The 17342-nt window shown below is 46.3% G+C and overlaps 1 protein-coding gene across 3 annotated transcripts in view; it reads right to left on the reverse strand.

Annotated features, from left to right (window-relative positions):
- The window catches only part of PRKG1 (protein kinase cGMP-dependent 1), a 191136-nt gene that overhangs the window by 10560 nt on the left and 163234 nt on the right, over positions 1–17342 (reverse strand). For 2 of the 3 annotated variants that reach the window (XM_039719675.1, XM_039719676.1), the window contains 3 exons: positions 11741–11837; positions 3647–3786; positions 3–92 (listed from right to left, as the gene is read on the reverse strand). In XM_039719675.1, the coding sequence (XP_039575609.1) occupies positions 3–92; positions 3647–3786; positions 11741–11837 (327 nt within the window). Of the gene's footprint in view, positions 1–2; positions 93–3646; positions 3787–11740; positions 11838–11938; positions 12422–17342 lie in introns of those variants that run through there. The other variant, XM_039719678.1, reaches the window with a different exon arrangement.

Genomic DNA, 17342 nt, shown 5'->3' on the forward strand with positions numbered 1-17342 from the left:
ACCTGTCCCTGAGAATTGTCCAGAGCTCTCCCCCCAGGCAGGCCTCCATCAGCATGTACAGGTACTTGCTGTCCTTGAACGTCCTGTAGAGCCTGAGGGTGGCAACCAGAAAATCACAAAGAAATCCATTATCTGAGCCCTAAACTCGCTGCTTTGACAGAGTTTAAAGAAGCTGAAATGCTCTTCCTCTCCCTCCCAGGAAGGAATGTAGAGGAAAAACTGCCTCAAAGGATGAGCCAGGCTTTGTGAACCCATCCCCGAGTTCTGAACTGTGCTCTTAAATCCCTGCTCTGTGCTCAACAGGATTTTCTAATAATATTAAATTAATTGAATTTATAGATGTGTTTAATAATATTAAATTAGTATGGTGAAAAAACACAGAGATTCTTTTTTTTTTTTTACTTTATTTTAATGTTCAGCTGCCTTTGTACTTCCTGTTCCATGTTTGGCTTTATCCACCCAGGCTTCCAGCACGGTGTGGATACACGGAAGGCTTCCTTGCAGATAGTCTGGATAGTAATTTTAATTTTTGTAAATTTTTTTGTAATTAATTAAGTAATTACTTTTTGAAATTAGTTTGTAATTTTTGGATAATAATTTTAACGATTTCTACATCAGAAAGGAATGTTGAGGGCAACTCCTGGTGCAATTCCTGCATTCCTGGCAGTTTTCAGGAGTTAAAAATTCCAGGAGTTTAAAATTCAAGAGCTTCCGTCACACAATGGAAATGAAACCAGGTGGATTTTGTAGATTCCAGCTCTTCCCTGCTCACCCCAGTTATTATTTTGACAGAGCTGTGGGATAGATCAGCAGGAAAACACTGCAGAATTTGGTTCCTTTGGAAGACATCCATTTCTATTTATATAAAACCAATGGTCAGTTATAACTGACCGTTAAATAATGCTAAAATTGGTGGTTTTATCAAAAATACCCTCACTTATTTCTTGCCACTGGGACAAAATATCATTTATCTTAATACACATTTAATCACCATTAAAGTTTACAGAAGACTTCAAGAATCCAAAATGTAATTTCATAGTTTTAATTGCTTGGTAATACAAATTACCAAGTACTGAAATACTTTCCTTAATTAAGGCAGCCCTGCTGAAAATTTTATGGGCATTAAATCTGACCTAAAATGCACAGATTAAAAAAAAAATCAAATTTTATTTATCAGCTATCATGGAAGCATAAAGTTTAGACACATGAAAGGACATTACTTCCTAAGTTTAAATGACACAATATTTTAGTAAGTTCTTTATTTATTTCTTTATTCCTTGAAATATTTGCACTTGTTTGTCCCCTGATCCAACCCAGAGCATTTTGTTCTTTTGGAGCTTTAGTTTATGTAGAAGTCAATTTTATTTATTCCTACTTGGCCTCTCCTTCTTTTGCCTGGTTTAATTCATTTTAATAACCAAACCCAGTTACTCTTCAAAGACTTTTTAACAAACAAAATTAATTAAGAAAACAATCAAGTTTTTCAGGAGTTTTGTCTTTCCCATTCTAATATCCCAGAGGTTGTGTCCTTGCTCTGAGATAATTTTAAACCCACCTTTTACCTATCAGCTCAAAACTGAATTAATCTACTGAAATATTCAAATTTCTGCTGATCCCACCCCCTCAAAAAATTATCCCAGCTGGTCCAAGAAATGGAATAAACAAGTTATTGAATAAAGTTGAATAATTTTAGGATAGATACTACAGGAAAACTTCAAATCCCTGCAGATGGGCAAGAGGAGAAGTTTGATAAATCAAACATTTTCTAGCAATAGCAAAAGGTTGGACTTTGTGATTCGGAAATCTTCCCAGAGCAGGGGTTCCATGGGATATTAAATATTAAATATAATTCAGGGATAGTTGTTATTGCAAAAGGTGGGAAGCACTGCAGGATATGGAAGGAGAAGATGCACAGGTAAAACATCCTTGTTCTGCTTCCCTGCTGAAGGATGAAGAGTGGGAATTTAATTTATCAGCCATGAATATCACTGGCTCCATTAAGAAATGTTTGGAGGCTCAGGTTCTATTTAGGAGTGGGTATTTTTGGGAATGGTGGCTTGGCTGGCCCTGCACTTCCCCTCTCATCCCAAAACAGCTCAGCCTTCCAAAAATCCAGAGGCTGGAACCTCCCACAGGGAATATTTGGCTCTGGCCTGGGTTAGAAGGAATGCTTCTGGATCCAAGAGCACATCCTGAAGGGAATGGCAGCTGGGCAGTGTCGGGCTCCAGTTGTCACCCATGAATCACAGGAGAAGCCATGGGCTCCAGGGAATCCCAGGGATGAGCCTGGGAAGGAAACACCCCCCTGAGTGCCCCAGCCTGGCCACGTGCTTCCCTTTGGGTTCATCCCAGGGGTTTGGTTTCACCCTGGGTTTGTTTGCATCTCCTGAGCAATTTCTGGGAGCAGGGCTGATCTCCTAAGGCAGAGAAGTTTTCCAGTATCTCTGAGAGTGGGATGAGGCCCCTTTGGCTTGGATGCTCTTCAAGGTGGCTCCAGGGATCCTCAGCACCCACTGCTCCATCCTGACCTACAGCATTGAAAGAACTCCCTCTCTGTCCTCACAGTCTTTGAAAAGCCAGGGAATTCACAGAATTCACAAAGTGACTGGGCTGGGTTGGAAGAGACCTTAAAGATCATCGAGTCCAACCCAGCCCCAACACCTCAACTAAACCCTGGCACCCAGTGCCACATCCAGTCTGTTTTAAACACATCCAGGGATGGTGACTGCACCACCTCCCTGGGCAGCCATTCCACAGCTTTATCACCCTTTCTGTAAAAAACTTTTTCCTGATATCCAGCCTATATTTCCCTTGGTACTGCTTGAGACTGAATGGTGTTATTAGGGTAGAAACAACCAAAAATGCCTAGTACCCCTTTTATTCCCTGAAGATGTGATTAGGTTTGGGGCAGGGACATGGTTTTAATGTGTTTGCCCGTGAGAAGTCCAGGGATGCTGAACTCGAGTCGTCAAATATTCCCTAAAGAGAAATGCTGGACACAGCTGCTCATTATCATGGCACTGTGTCATTTCAAAGGATAAAGCCTTGAATTCCAGCTTCCCTTAGTGGGAAGGAAAACTCAGAAATTGGGAAGGAAAAGGAAAAGTAACCTTGAGCAGGGGCAAAGCCAAGTCATGATAAATACATATCTATATTTATATATGTATATATAAATTCTTGACGGTAACTCGAGTGCCTAAAGGAGCTCCAAGAGAGCTGGAGAGGGAGTTGGGTCAAAGGACACAGGGAATGGCTTCCCACTGGGATGGATGGGATATTGGGAAGGAATTGTTCCCTGGGAGGGTGGGCAGGCCCTGGCACAGGGTGCCCAGAGCAGCTGTGGCTGCCCCTGGATCCCTGGCAGTGTCCAGTGTTGGACAATGGAACTTGGAGCAGCCTGGGACAGTGGAAGGTGTCCCTGCCCATGGCAGGGGTGAGAGTGGATGAGCTTTAAGGTCCCTTCCCACCCAAACCACCCTGGGATTCCACGTGGATCATCTGGCAGCACCAGCGAGCTCTGCCCAGCACCTTCCTCGTGCTCCACACCTCCATTCCCTCACAGGAGGGAGCTGAAGGCTTTTCCCTGCCACGGCTGATCCCTGTGGGGATCCCTGGCACGCTGAGGGCCTGGGGCAGGGGGAGGTACCTGACGATGAAGTCGGAGTGGGCGCTCTGCATGATCTGCTTCTCGGAGCGGATGTGCTCCTGCTGCCGCGTGTCCACGATGTGCCGCTTCTTCAGGATCTTCATGGCAAACGTCTTGGCCTCCTCGCTCTTCAGCTGCACCTGGACACGGCAGGACATGCCAGGGTCACACACAGGCCACAGCCCGGCTGGAGTCCCACCTCCCTGCCAGCAATCCCACCTGCCTGCCTTCCAGGAGTTCCTCCCACATCTCCAGTCATCATCCAGGTTGCTGACTGTATGCCTCATTGCTAAAAAAGCTGTTTCTAAACGCCATGATTTTTAGGGAAAAGCCAAATGTGGGTGTTGCTCTGGGGTCAGGAGATGTTGCCAGTTAACATCTGGCTTCCCCAGCCGCTTTCCACCAGGTCACCCCACCTGTGCTGGCTCTGATGGGAATTGCAGAGCTGGGATGCCTGCAGAGGATAAGCAGACCCGGCTTCCCAGCAGCTCTGGCTGGGAATTGCAGAACTGGGATGCCTGCGGAGGATGAGCAGACCTGGCTTCCCAGCAGCACTCCCTGCTCATGGCTTGGCTTTTCACCTTAAGACTCTACCCCCTATTTTTAGCCCAGTCCCCCAAGCTGAGGCTGTCAGGAGTTGTTTGCTTGCTCTCGGGGTAACCCTGGCAACTTCTGAACCCTGAGCCACCCCGAGGGGCAGGTCCCTATCCCAAAGCCAGCTGGTAGGCAGCCACCCTTCCCATCCTGGCCAACCCTCTCAAAGAAACCCCGTTGTTGACCTCCCAGGCCTCCAAGTCTGCTAAATTCCCCTGGCAGCTGCTCACAACAATATTCCAGTGAGGTGCTTTCCCCCCTGTCGAGCACAAGGTGCCATCTGGCAACTTCTGTTTGGGTGTCCTTGCAGGAATTTGGCTTCTGCCAGAGGGAAGCAGCTTGGCTGTCACTGAACCCCGTCAGAAACCCAGCCTGCCTTTAGGGTTAGGAGGCAACACTCACACAATCAGAATTAATTTAATGCCAGGACTGGTTTTGTATTGTTTTGCTGACAGGAATGTGGGTGCATAGGAGACACAGCACCTTTGCAGAACCATGGAATGTGCTGAGCTGGAAGAGCCCCTCAAGGATAATTCACTCCATCTCCCGGCCCTCAGACACATCAATAATCCCACCATGTTCCTGGGAATGTCATCCAAACTTCCCCCCCAGGCTTTTCCTAGGCCACACACCCTGAACTTGAACAGTTTCTTGTCCACCTGCTTTGCTCTGGCATAGTTCAGGGATCAGGGAAACACCAGGAGGGATGGGATCCTCAGGGAAACACCAAGAGGGAGGGGATCCCCATGGAAATATCAGGACAGAGAGTATCCTCATGGATCCCCATATAAACACCAGAAGGAATGGTGAAATGGGATGGACTTCAAGGTCCCTTCCACCACTCTGGAATTTTATGAGCAAAAAGGAGAGATGCAGCCTCTCTGGCTTTTCCATATCCTTGTTTCATAGGATCACAGCTGGATCCTCCTGTTGGAACCACTCCAAAATCCTTCCTTTGCTTTATGGAACTTCTGCAGTTCCCAGGACATACAGAGAACACCAGGCCTGATTTTTGTCTGGTGTTTAACACTGTCACAGAAATAAATATGGTTTTACACCTTGGTGCATTCTCAGGCTGGCTGGGAAAACAGGTATTGAGAAGATGAAACCCAGAGCTCAATGGAAAAGAGGAAAAAAAGAGTTATGTGTTTCTTATCCTTCCTCCTTCCCTGCCTGTATTCCCTATAAATCATCCCTATGTGTGTGATATACAGTCTGCAACTCCAGCAATTCCCGTGCTGATGCAATCCCAGCTGACCTTGGGAAAGTGGAAACTTTCATAAATATTTACCAGGATGCAGAACAAGCCCCCAGAGAAGGATTTATTTCTGTGACTGAACATTCCAGGATATTTCCAAGGGATGGAGGGACAGGACACAGGGAATGGTTTCCCACTGCCAGAGGGCAGGGATGGATGGGATATTGGGAAGGGATTGTTCCCTGGCAGGGTGGGCAGGCCCTGACACAGGGTGCCCAGAGCAGCTGTGGCTGCCCCTGGATCCCTGGCAGTGCCCAAGGCCAGGCTGGGCATTTGGAGCAGCCTTGGACAGTGGAAGGTGTCCCTGCCCATGGCAGGTGTGGCACTGGATGGGCTTTGAGTTCCCCACTCACCACAGTTTCCCTCTGTGTCCTTCTGAACTTCCACAACAACAAAGATGTTTTTCCAAGGGAGTTTTGCTTCCTGTGGAATTCTTCCAATAGAAGGAGCCAGAAATCCATGCTTTACTGAAAAATATGGCTATTTCCCCATGACATTAAAAAAGAACTGACTCAACAGCAGCACTTTAGGAGCTGAATTCCAAGTGCTCCTGCTTGCTGGCCATTCCCAAGGTCCTGCATTTTCCCTCTTTCCCAGCTTGATCTGGTGGAACTAACAAAAATAGCAGCAGCTGTTGCTGAGAGCAGCGTTTGCAAGCTGAGCTTTCCTAATCCTGACAGCTGCCCTGCTGCACACACAGAGTGACTGCTCCTGTCCCAGCAAGAGGGGACAGCCTGCTTTTCCTACTGAAGAGGCTCCTCTTCTCCCAGAACGGAAGAGAATTCCCCATAATCAGCCAGAGGAGTGGTCAGGGTCTGCTCCCAGGGAACAGGGACAGGAGAAGGGGAAAGGGCCTCAGGCTGGGCCAGGGGAGGCTGAGCAGCTTGGACAGCAGCAGGAATTTCTGCATGGAAAGGGTGCTCAGGCCTTGGCAGGGGCTGCCCAGGGAGCTTTGCAGTGCCCATCCCTGGAGGTGTGCCAGGAAGGGCTGGAGGTGGCACTCAGTGCTCTGGGCTGGGGACAAGGTGGGCACTGGGCACAGCTGGGACTCCATGGGCTGGCAGGGATTTTCCAGCCCAAATGATCCATAAGGATTTTTAGAGGCTTTTCCACATTTCCCCAAGGGCAGATCCAGCCTCTCTCCACGCCTAAGTTTAGCGAGAAATGATAATTTGCATATCCAAATTAGATTCCCTCTCCCTGCCTCAACCCCAACATTAATTTAGGATTGGCTACAGAACACGCTGTGCTGGGTTAGGCTGGAAAATAAGTCAAGACTTAAATAAACCCTACCTAAGACATGGTTCAGGGTGGCTGTGGCTGCCCCTGGATCCCTGAAAATGTCCAGGGCCAGGCTCGACAGGGCTTGGAGAAGCCTGGGACAGTGGAAGGTGTCCCTGCCCATGGCAGGGGTGGAATTTTGGAGCTTTAAGGTCCATTCCAACCCAAACCATCCTGGGATTTTAGGAGAAGATGGGAAGAAAAATAATGGAGTAAAAGTGAAGTCTAAAAGACACATAGTAGGCTGAATTTTGAAGGATGAATCCTTCAAAATTAATTCCAAGTGGGCAGCAGGGTAGAAACTGTCCATGACAGTGACTTAATTTTTATTTTTTTTTTTAGCAATCCAGATTCCACTAGTTGGGAAAGCCCTAAATTTCCTATCCAAACTGGAGCACTATGAGACTCCAAAAATAATTTGCAAAATTATATACTAAGAAGACACTCAAAAAAGCAAATTTAACAAATTTTAATCAAATACTCAACTGTGCTAAACCCCTTTAACTCCACATCCTGATCCCTGAACTGAAAACTGATTTTTGTTGCTTGACAACAAATACAGCCAAGTTTTTTATGAGTAAAGGGCAAAGATCTTAAAACATATTAAAAATTCTGTCTCCCTATAAAGCCCAGAGGTAAAAATGATTTTTGCAGAAATGTCTGGAAGCAAAAGGCTAAAAAGCAGTGAGGAATATCAAGAGTTTCATGCATAAAATCATTCCAAAGAAAAGTAGAGGAAGAAGGATTCTATGGCTAAAATACATGGGAAATGGAAAAACTCAGTGCTGTGGTCAAGGGTTTAATGTATAAAATCATTCCAAAGAAAAGTAAATAGAGGAAGAAGGATTCTATGGCTAAAATACATGGGAAATGGAAAAACTCAGTGCTGTGGGGTCTTAGAAATATCAAATAGAGCTAAACTCCAACAATCCCACATATGATCCTGCTCTGCTTCCCAGTTTGGATTTGTCTGAAATAAAAAACCTATTTTTATGTTTAATTCCTGCCTCCAGCCAAAGCTGAAATCTCTGGCTCAGCTCATATCCTGATCCAGCCTCTGCCCAGATTTTATGGACTCCCAACATATCCCATCTTTCCAAACTTTGCAAAGACCCTTTCCAGGAACAGACAAGCCCTAGGATGTGTTTCCTTCTACAAAGGATGCGTTTAGTTTCAACAGGAATTCAAAAACCAGGGGAAATGAAAACATGGCAGTGGTGTGATAAAAGTAACCATCTTGCACATGCTGGAGAAAGGAATACGCTGCAAATGTTGGGAAGGGACAGAAAAATGATCAGATCATCCCCAGGATTTTGCTGAGCTCGGAAAGAGTGACGATGTCAGATGAGTTTGGGATTTTCTTGGGCACCTGATCTCAAATTCCTCACTGAAATCCCCAAATCTTCCCCTCCTTCATAGCAACTAAAAGATCCATTCTTTCAAAAGCTAAAAAACTCACAGAAACCTGGGATAACTGAAGCTGGAAAATCCCTCCCAGGTAAGCTGTGCCCAGTGCCCACCTTGTCCCCAGCCCAGAGCACTGAGTGCCACCTCCAGCCCTTCCTGGCACACCTCCAGTGATGGGCACTGCAAAGCTCCCTGGGCAGCCCCTGCCAAGGCCTGAGCACCCTTTCCATGCAGAAATTCCTGCTGCTGTCCAAGCTGAGCCTCCCCTGGCACAGCTTGAGGCAATTCCAGACAATTAAGCCCAGAAATCAGGAGATTTTCAAGAGAAAAATGATCTTTCCAATAAAAAACTTTACATTACCTAGGAAAAGCAGCTGGCTTGGGAATTGGATACAGTTGGAAATTTCCACCAATAAATATCTGGATTCTGCATCTGTCAGCCTATCAGAAGACAATTGCACCGGGTTTTTCCTCGTTATCTAATTAATTCACTAACGGCTTTGTTTACAACACAGGCTGGAGGCTGGAAGAGATTTAATTGCACTTCAGAAGCTGGGGCCAGATTTCTCTTAAAACACAAATAAAGATGAAAAATTCCATTGTGTCCACTTTGTACAGAGCCCATAAAACATGGCTGCAACATTTTATGTGCATGTTTTTCTTTGTGTCTTTAGAAATCCCCATACTGCAAAGGAATTTTACTTTTTGGAGCCACCAGGAAGCCAGAAGGAGTGCAGAAGGTAAGGATATGATTTTTAGTCTCTCTGTGCTTACCTATCACCTATAGGCACCAGTTCCATGGAAAAATAACTCCAATCCTGGACATTCAGCTACTCCAATGTATTTATTTCAGAGCTGTCAAAATAATCTTGATTTAAACCCAGAAGAACTGACCTGGAGCAGATGCTCAGGAGCAGAGGACTTGAGTGAAAAGGAAATTAAAGAACAAAGCCAAGAGCAATAAAGGTGAGAGCAGAGATGATTTCTGAGGGCTGCGGACAGCTGTCCTCCATCCCTGTCACATGAGGTGACATTCCCTGTGCCAGTGGCACTTGAAATTCCTGTTTTCCTAACGTTAAGCCTGGATCCCACCCCAGAAGATGCTCAGCTGACATAAACCTAGGAGGCTGAGGTGTAAAAAGGAGTGGATGCATCCCAAAAAGCCTGCTCCTGCCATTTGCTGTGGTTTCTCCAACCCTGGATGGTTTATCCCTCAAGAAAAACCTAGATAAAAGTCAATTGCATAGCCCAGTTTGGAATGAAGAGGATCATCCATAAGGATGTTGGAAGAGGCACCAGGGAGCCACCAAAAACCTGAGCAAAAACCACTCATTCCAAAATTTTGGAATGTTTTTCTGAGATACAGAAAACAAAACTGCCTGGAAAAGCAAGACAAAAGGGGATTTCCATGTGTAATATCCGTGGAATCAAAAATAATTTCTATTTTAGGCTGTCTGACCTAAAAGCCATATCCTTGTGCACGGATACATGGAAAGGGCGACCTCTCCAAGGCACCAGTGTTCCCAGAGGTGTCTGGAAAACCACATCCAATGGGAATGTTATTCCTTCTTGGCCAATCCCAGCCCCAGACATTCCAGCTGCGCCCCCAGCCACCACCAGTTGCCCTCTCCAGTGGTGATGTTCTGAGGCTTTGTGCCCAAAGCTATAAAATCCCTTTTCCTTGCCACATCCTTCACTTTTTTGATCCATTTTACTCCTGGAAAGCACAAAAACTGTGAATATTTTCCAGGAACATTGTTTCATTTCCACATTCAGGCAATAAAAGAGCCAATTCCTTCGATATATTTAACATTTTTAGCCCGAAGCAATAAACCATATTTTTAATGGAGGAGGTGGAAGCATGAGGCAGCAATTCCAGGCTCAATTTTGACAAAAGGAATATATTCTTTGCTTTATAACAAAATTTCTTTCTGTGGTAAAGAAAAACCAACAAAATCTGGTGTGTTGAGCTACACATTTAAGTATATTTTATCTGTGTGCAGTTCAGAGCTACAAAAAATGAGCTTATCCAGCATTTTCCTGCTCAGGAGAGGGGCACCCACCCCAGAAGAAAACCTCTGGGAATGTTTTGCCCACCTCAGGTGGTTCCAGGGCTTCTTGGAGGCTTCTGAGGTGTGAACATCTGCTCAGAATGGAATATTTCTACTCGAGCTGACACCTTGAAGGGACAGAGCACCTCCTGCTCTTCCTCTCACCTGGGCCAGGGCCTCACATCACCAGGGTGGAGTTTTGGTCACTTTAAAGGTGTCCATGTCATGGCCATGGCCATGGCCACTGGTGAGGGTCCCACCAGCAACCCCTCATGGAGACAAACTCGTGCACCTCCCCAGGAACACCTTGAGGTTGGCAAATCCCCTTAAAAATTAACCCAAAACCTTCACAAGGCTCCAACCAAGCCCCAGACTGGTGGGTCCCCTCACTAGAGGGTGGAGAAGCTGGATGTTAATTTAGGGAGCAAATCCCTTTTGTCACGAGAGGAGGGAGAGACTTCAAAAGAGAGGTTGAGCACGGCTTCCTGCTCTAAAGCATCCTCAGCAGGTGACTCCTTCAAAATACTCATAAATTTAATACTCATAAACAAAATAATCATACACTAAACCCCAAAACCCAGGAAGGGACCAGTTTTCCCCCAGATGTTCTTTCCTCCACAGGATTTCACATCCAGCCAGGAAAAGTCAGGAATAAACCACAGGGAAGACCAAGCTGAGCTCTGAATACCAAATTTCCTCTTTACATCACAAATAACCACCAAAACCACCTCATTTTTCCCCTTTTACTATTCTTCAGCTCCCACAGGGTTATGGAGTGGAGGTTTTGTGGTGGCAACAGTAACTCTGTTCCCCTTGTGCCCGGGCTTGCAGGAGTTCCTAACATACTGCGGGAGTGTCCGGTGTCCAGAGCTCCTCCGTGGTGTAACCCAACTCCCTCTTCCTACTCCAAGGTTTTGCGTTGCCTTGGTGCTGCAAACAGCTCGCCTCTCGCTCTGGATCTGCTTTAAAGGAGACCACAGAACTCCAAAGCTCCAAGCAGGCTCGGATTTTATCTTTTCTCTACAGTTCTGCACAAAACCAGGCCCTGTCGGGGATGTATTGTCATGGGTCAGGTGCTGAATGTTAACTTTGAGGATAAGCAAGTGCAACCACTCTAGACCTGAATAAAAAATGTGTAGGAGAGGCTTTCTAGTGTTACTCTGGATCTGGTTAAATAAGATTTTAGGTTGCTCTTCCAATCCCAGCACTCAGCCAATTCTCCAGGTTGTTTTTAAAAGGCCATAAATCAATGTCATAAACCACTTAAGAGAGAGAGGAGATGTGTGCTCCTCTCTCAGCCTAGGACATAAATCCTCCTTGGCTACTGCATAGCATTTATTGGTACATTTTTTATGTCTCAGGAAATGTAAGTCAGCTTTCTTCACTAGATAATGCCAGCAGATCATTTTTCTCAGGGTTATTGGGGTGTAATAACAAAGAAAATTAAGCCTTTAACACAGCAGTTGTATGAGGATGCCACACAAAGAAGAAGAGGTCACCTACCAGCTCCACTCTCCCGAACCCTCCGACTCCCAGGGTGTCGATGATGTTGAAATCCGACAGTTTCAGGTTGGCAAAGAAGGCAGCTTCGGCTTCGTATCTGGAGGTTTTGAGGCGAAAAAATGGAAATTTCTTAGAGGTGCAAACCTGAGCAGTGCGCGCTGCCGCCCCTGAGCTGTGGGAGCCTGGGCCAGCCTTTACCTGCTGCACTTCCATCTCAGCTCTCAAAATTCACTTTTAGCTCAGCATTCTGCTGCTCCCAATCCCAGCATGGTTCCAGAAGGAAAGGTTTTCCACGGGGGAACAGCAAACATCCCTACTGAGGGTGCAAAGCCAACGCCTGGCACCGCAATCCAGCTCCCAAGGCTGGGCACTTTCTATCCATCTTCTCCTGGGTGAGGTTTGCTTGTAAATATTTTGGTGCCTTTAAGGATTTTTGCAAGATAGAAGTCTCTCTTAGGAGTTTCTCATATCCATAGGCTGGCAGCAGTTTCTATAAATGTTTATTGGAAGTGGCAGGATCACTAAAGGTCCCTGGAGAGAAATCCCAGCCAGGTTTTATGAAATCAGATCTGATAAGCTGCAAATGCCTGAAATGAATGACTTCAGGCACAGCTCAACATTCCTATAAGGATATCTTCACTTGTTCTCCTCCTATAAACCCACTCAGAGCAGCCATCCCAAGCCAGGAGGTCCCAAAATCCTGATGCTCTCTGTTTATCCCATGGCCAGCTGCCCCACAACACCACGTGCCCGAGCAAGGAACACGCAACTCCAACCCGTGCAAGCCTGCCAGAATCAGCTTCCCATGCCTATCCATGACCATAATTCCTCCAAAATAGCTCCTTGTTAAGGTTTAGGGTATTTTTAGAAAGGCTTGAGGGGAAATGGATGAGCAGGATCCGCCCCCTCCATAAAATGTGACATTTGTCTGCTGGAGAGTCCCTGGGTGTGTCCGACCTTTGGCTGTGGGTGACTTTATGGGAAAAAAGTTGGCTGGATTATGGAGGGAGGCCTGGAAGGTGCAGGGCTTCATTTTAGCTGGATCAGCTTGCAATTAACAGTAGGGCATAATCACTGGAGGCTTTGCTCATGCAGGGTAACAGCAGTGGGAAGATGAGCCACCATCCCACTCCTGTGGCCACCTGGCCAGCTTTGGGACATTCCCACACTGATTATTTCATTAACAGATTGCCTTCAGACCACCCCTTCTGCTCTATTTAAAACCTCAATGCCAATGGGGAGAGAGAGCAAAACTCCATCATTTTCTAAGTGAAAAGGGAAACCTACAAATAGCAGTCCAACAAAGTGAAAGGTCACATCACAAAGCCCCAAATCTGAGGCAATAAAGCATAATTCTCTCCCAGGGGGTGCTGTCAACAAATGACTTCAGCTCTGCTTTATTTTTTATGCTGTCACCAGATCCTGTTGGTGACCTTGCTCCTGATGCATCTGACTTTGGAAGCCAATCAGCTCAGAGCCCGCTGTGAACTTGGGATAACCTTGTGTGCCACAGCTGCTCATTGATCCCTCCGTGCTCATCACGAGGTGAACGCTGAGCTGGCACTTAAAAAGGATTTAAATGTCCCCTTTCAAAGCACAGCAGAGCCATCATTTCAGGGCTGACAGAGCAGTGAGCGCCTCTCATTTCCATGATGAATGGACAGAGCAGTTGAATACTTTTAATGATTTCTGATTGCCAGGAAGATGAAATCCCAGTGTGGAAAATTTCCTGCCAACACACAGACAGATGTAAAATTTCAGGGCCAGGGTCACACCATGGTTTGGGTTGGAAGGGACCTTCAAGACCATCTGATTTCAACCTCCCTGCCATGGGCAGGGACACCTTCCTGGATAAGGAAGCTGAAATATTCTGGATTTGCATTGGAACATGTCAAAAAAAACTGTATTATTTTGCTTAGAAAAATACTTGCTGCATTCTTGGGATTGCTTTGAGAATCCCTTGGCTAATTCCCTCTGCCACACTCCTTGGATGTAGTGAGAACACACAAGTGCAGCACAACAGATGAGACAAATTGGATGCATTTTTTTTTTCTAAATGCAGTACAACAAGCCTCCAAACCCTCAAAGAAATGCCAAAAACATGCAGTGAAACCAAAACACAGGTAAAATCAAGCAAATAAGCCCTTCCCATGCCCACTAACAGTCTCACTGGAATTCTGTTTTATTCCCAGCTACAAAAGTCCAAGTCCACTTAAACACCAAATTCCTGTAAATTAGGTTGTTATGCATTCCAAACCTGCTAAGACAGAGGATAAACATCTTCAGAAAAAAGAGGAAAATGCAAATATTCCCAAGCTAAATCAGAACCCAGGGGTATGATCCTCATCATGAAGTTTAGAATTCCTTCCAAATTCCTGAAGCTGAGCGTGCTGCTCCCTGACAGAAACTCCCAAAGTTGAGCAGCGTGAGCTCCTTGCTCAACAGAACAATGGTAAAAAACATCTGTGGTGTTTGATTTTACCTCCCAAAGTAAAGAGGCACTGGGAGGGCAGTACTAAGGAATGGAGAAGTTGATACGTTAATATTTTTCTGTAGAAAAATGCTCAGTTCTGGGTCAGGATAAAGAATCTGCAACAGTCTGAAATGTTTGGGGTATTAACAGGCTGGCTCAGGCTGGAAGGGACCACATGTGGTGTCACCTCCCTGCTCCAGCAGGGCCATCCCAGAGCACAGGGCACAGCATGGTGTGCACACAGCTCTGCCACAGCCCCAGGGAGGAGAGCCCCCAGGATGTGTGGGCAATGTGCTCAGGGAAGCAGCTCCACAGAACACAGCTGGGATGAGAGTAGGGATAGTTTGACCCCACTTCTGCAGGATGAAGTGGGAATAACTCATCCCTTTGCGGGACAGATCCACCTCTGCTTGGGCAGGGTGCTTTTCTCCACTTTGGAGATGCCACAACCTCATACCATTCCTCTTTAATCAGAAAGGCAGTTTTATTGTAAATCCCAGCCTTATGCCAGTCCTTGGAGACTTTCCAAATAATCAAATGCTTTTCTGACTCTGGAAGAGTTCAAATTCCTGAATTAATTGATGGGAGGAGTGCTGGGAAGACACCTTGGAGGCACAAGTGGCATCACAGGCACACACTCGAGCTTTGCAGACACAAGGCCTGAACTTCCTGCACTGGAATTTCTGGGCTTGTCTCCAGTGGAATTAGCTGTAATTAAGAAAGAGCCTTTCCCTGGATGTTTTGGTAATTGTGCTGCTCATCCCAGGTCAAAATGCCTGGAAAATTCTAGCCGGAAGTGCACAAAAAGAAAATATGCAGGAAATGTGTGATCCAACAGCAATGAACAGTCTGTTCTTTAATAAAGAGTTTTTAAAATGAAGGCTGAGCTTTTCAGAGGAGCTGGTGGGACACCAGGAATCAACTCCTAGTGTGCTCCTAATGGAAATTTTTGCTTATTGAAGCAGGTTTTTGTCACCTCCTGAGACTAGCCCACCCTTGGCAGAGCTCACAGCCCACTCCTGAAGCTGACAGCAGAGTGGGACCTCAGAGAGCAGCACGGGAGATGTTCAGCTCTGAGTTAGGCAGGAGCATCCTGCAGAGCCTCCAAGCTCTTCTCCCAGATTTCCTGTGAATCTGAATGGCAGAAATCTCCTGAAAGCTCCTCTGGAAGAGCTGGGGCTTGGGAAATTCTATCTTCCACTGTCCCAGTCCTTTGAAATGGCAGTGCAGGAGCCACAGCCAAAATATCTGGGCAATGCTGTGCCCAAGGGGAGAGGAAATCCTGTGGCTCCTCACACTCGTGGAGGTTTCCCAGAATTTAAATGAGCCACTGCCTTCTAGGATGGTGATTGCTCTGAGAGATATTTCAAGCTTTGCATCCTAAAACTATGAACAACAACAAAAATAATGAAATAATTGTGTTACCCAGGCAGCAGATAAACAAGAAAATGTGAGGAGCAAAGGTTTGCAATTACCCAACTGCTCAGCTCTGCTGAAGTAGCTCCTGATTCCCATCCTGACCGTGTTGGGAAACATCAGACATCTGTTAGCAAACTGTCATCTCCACAGAAAACTTGGCTCCTCTCCACCTGCAGGCTGCCAGCCAGTCAGGAATTGCAACCAAATGAGAACCACCTACCTTGATCCGAGCAAACGCCACCAGTTTGGGGGGATTAACCCAGAATTTGGAAGCTCTCCTCACTGCCAGACACCAGCTTTGTTTAACAAGTAGCCTCTTACTTGATTTTTTGGACAGTCCAGTCACTACCTCACCCTTCACTGAGGAAATGCATTTCTGAAGATGGAAATTATGGAATCTCTGAAAAATTGGGGAAAATGAAGCTGCAACACCTGGATGGTGATGATCAGAGCCAGCCTCCAAGGAGACACAGGTGAAGTGAGCCTGAGATCCACAGGTGGGGTGAGGAGGGAAATATGTCCCAAAACTAAACCTTATTTCTGTGCCCACTGCAAGCTCCCTCCTTATGATTTTAAGATACAGTGAGATTCTAAAGGGGTCAGAGAATCATGGAATAGTTTGGCTTCGAAAAGACCTTCAAGATCATGTTGTTCCAACCACCTTCCACTAGACCAGGCTGCTCCCAACCCTTTCTTGAACACTTCCAAGACAGGCCAGCCATAATTTATTTCTTATTAAATGCTGCTTCAGCTGATGGGGCACTTAAAAAATCTGTGTAAAAGAAAGCAAAAATTCCCCCAAATCTTCACTTATGTGACTATTCTTACTCTCCATCTGACTGCCCATATTTTAGCTGGGATGAAATGACCCACCTGGGTCTGGTCCATCCATGGGACCCTGCCTGCCTGGTACCCTGAAATCATGTAAAGCTCTCTAGATTGGATTTGTGCTGTGTCAAATTTGAGTGAAGGTGAAAGTGATGTAAGGAGGAGCAGATGCAGCAAATGGTGGCAGGGCTGCCACAGCTTCCCTTCCCTTCCCTGCTGGCTCCAATGACTGAAAAGCTCAGGATCACATCTTTCCCAGGGATTTGGGGCAATGGGGAATCTAGGAAGAGGTGAAAGTGAAAACAAAAGCACCTCATGTTATGTCCAAATGAGATGCTGAGCTTCAGCTGTGCCCTGTTTGACAGGGCTCAGGCAGGGGAATGACACAATGTCATGCCACAGGGCATTGACACAACCAGCAGGATCCAGAGCCTGGGAATGCCTGGAAGCAAATTCCTAGGAGGCACTGAGAGCAAATCCCTATTTCTTTGTGGTGTGTTGTCACTCATCCTCTCAGAGGTCCCACCCTAGGTGCAAACCCTTCTTATCCAGCATTGCCTCTGGATATCAATCCATGGGGTGAGGACTTCTGGAGGGAATTGTTCCTTGACAAACCTTTTCAGCAGGAAAAAACAACCAGGACATGAACCCAACCCTTGCTGGGAAAGGCCAAACCTGCTCCCCAGACTTCTGCAGGATCTGTGCACCCCCAGGTCTCATGGATTAGCTGGAAGGGGATGGTGGCCCCAAAATGCCCCTCGGGCCTCGCAGGCAGTGAGAGCAGGGAACAACAACGTCCTGCATGTACAGATGATGCCTTGAGAAGGCTGACCCTGAACAGAGGCCAGACAGAGTTAAAGAATAAAGCAGGGATTTATTTAA

Source organism: Passer montanus, unplaced genomic scaffold, assembly GCF_014805655.1.
Source record: "Passer montanus isolate IOZ18808 unplaced genomic scaffold, ASM1480565v1 scaffold42, whole genome shotgun sequence".
NCBI classification, from domain to species: Eukaryota; Metazoa; Chordata; class Aves; order Passeriformes; family Passeridae; genus Passer; species Passer montanus.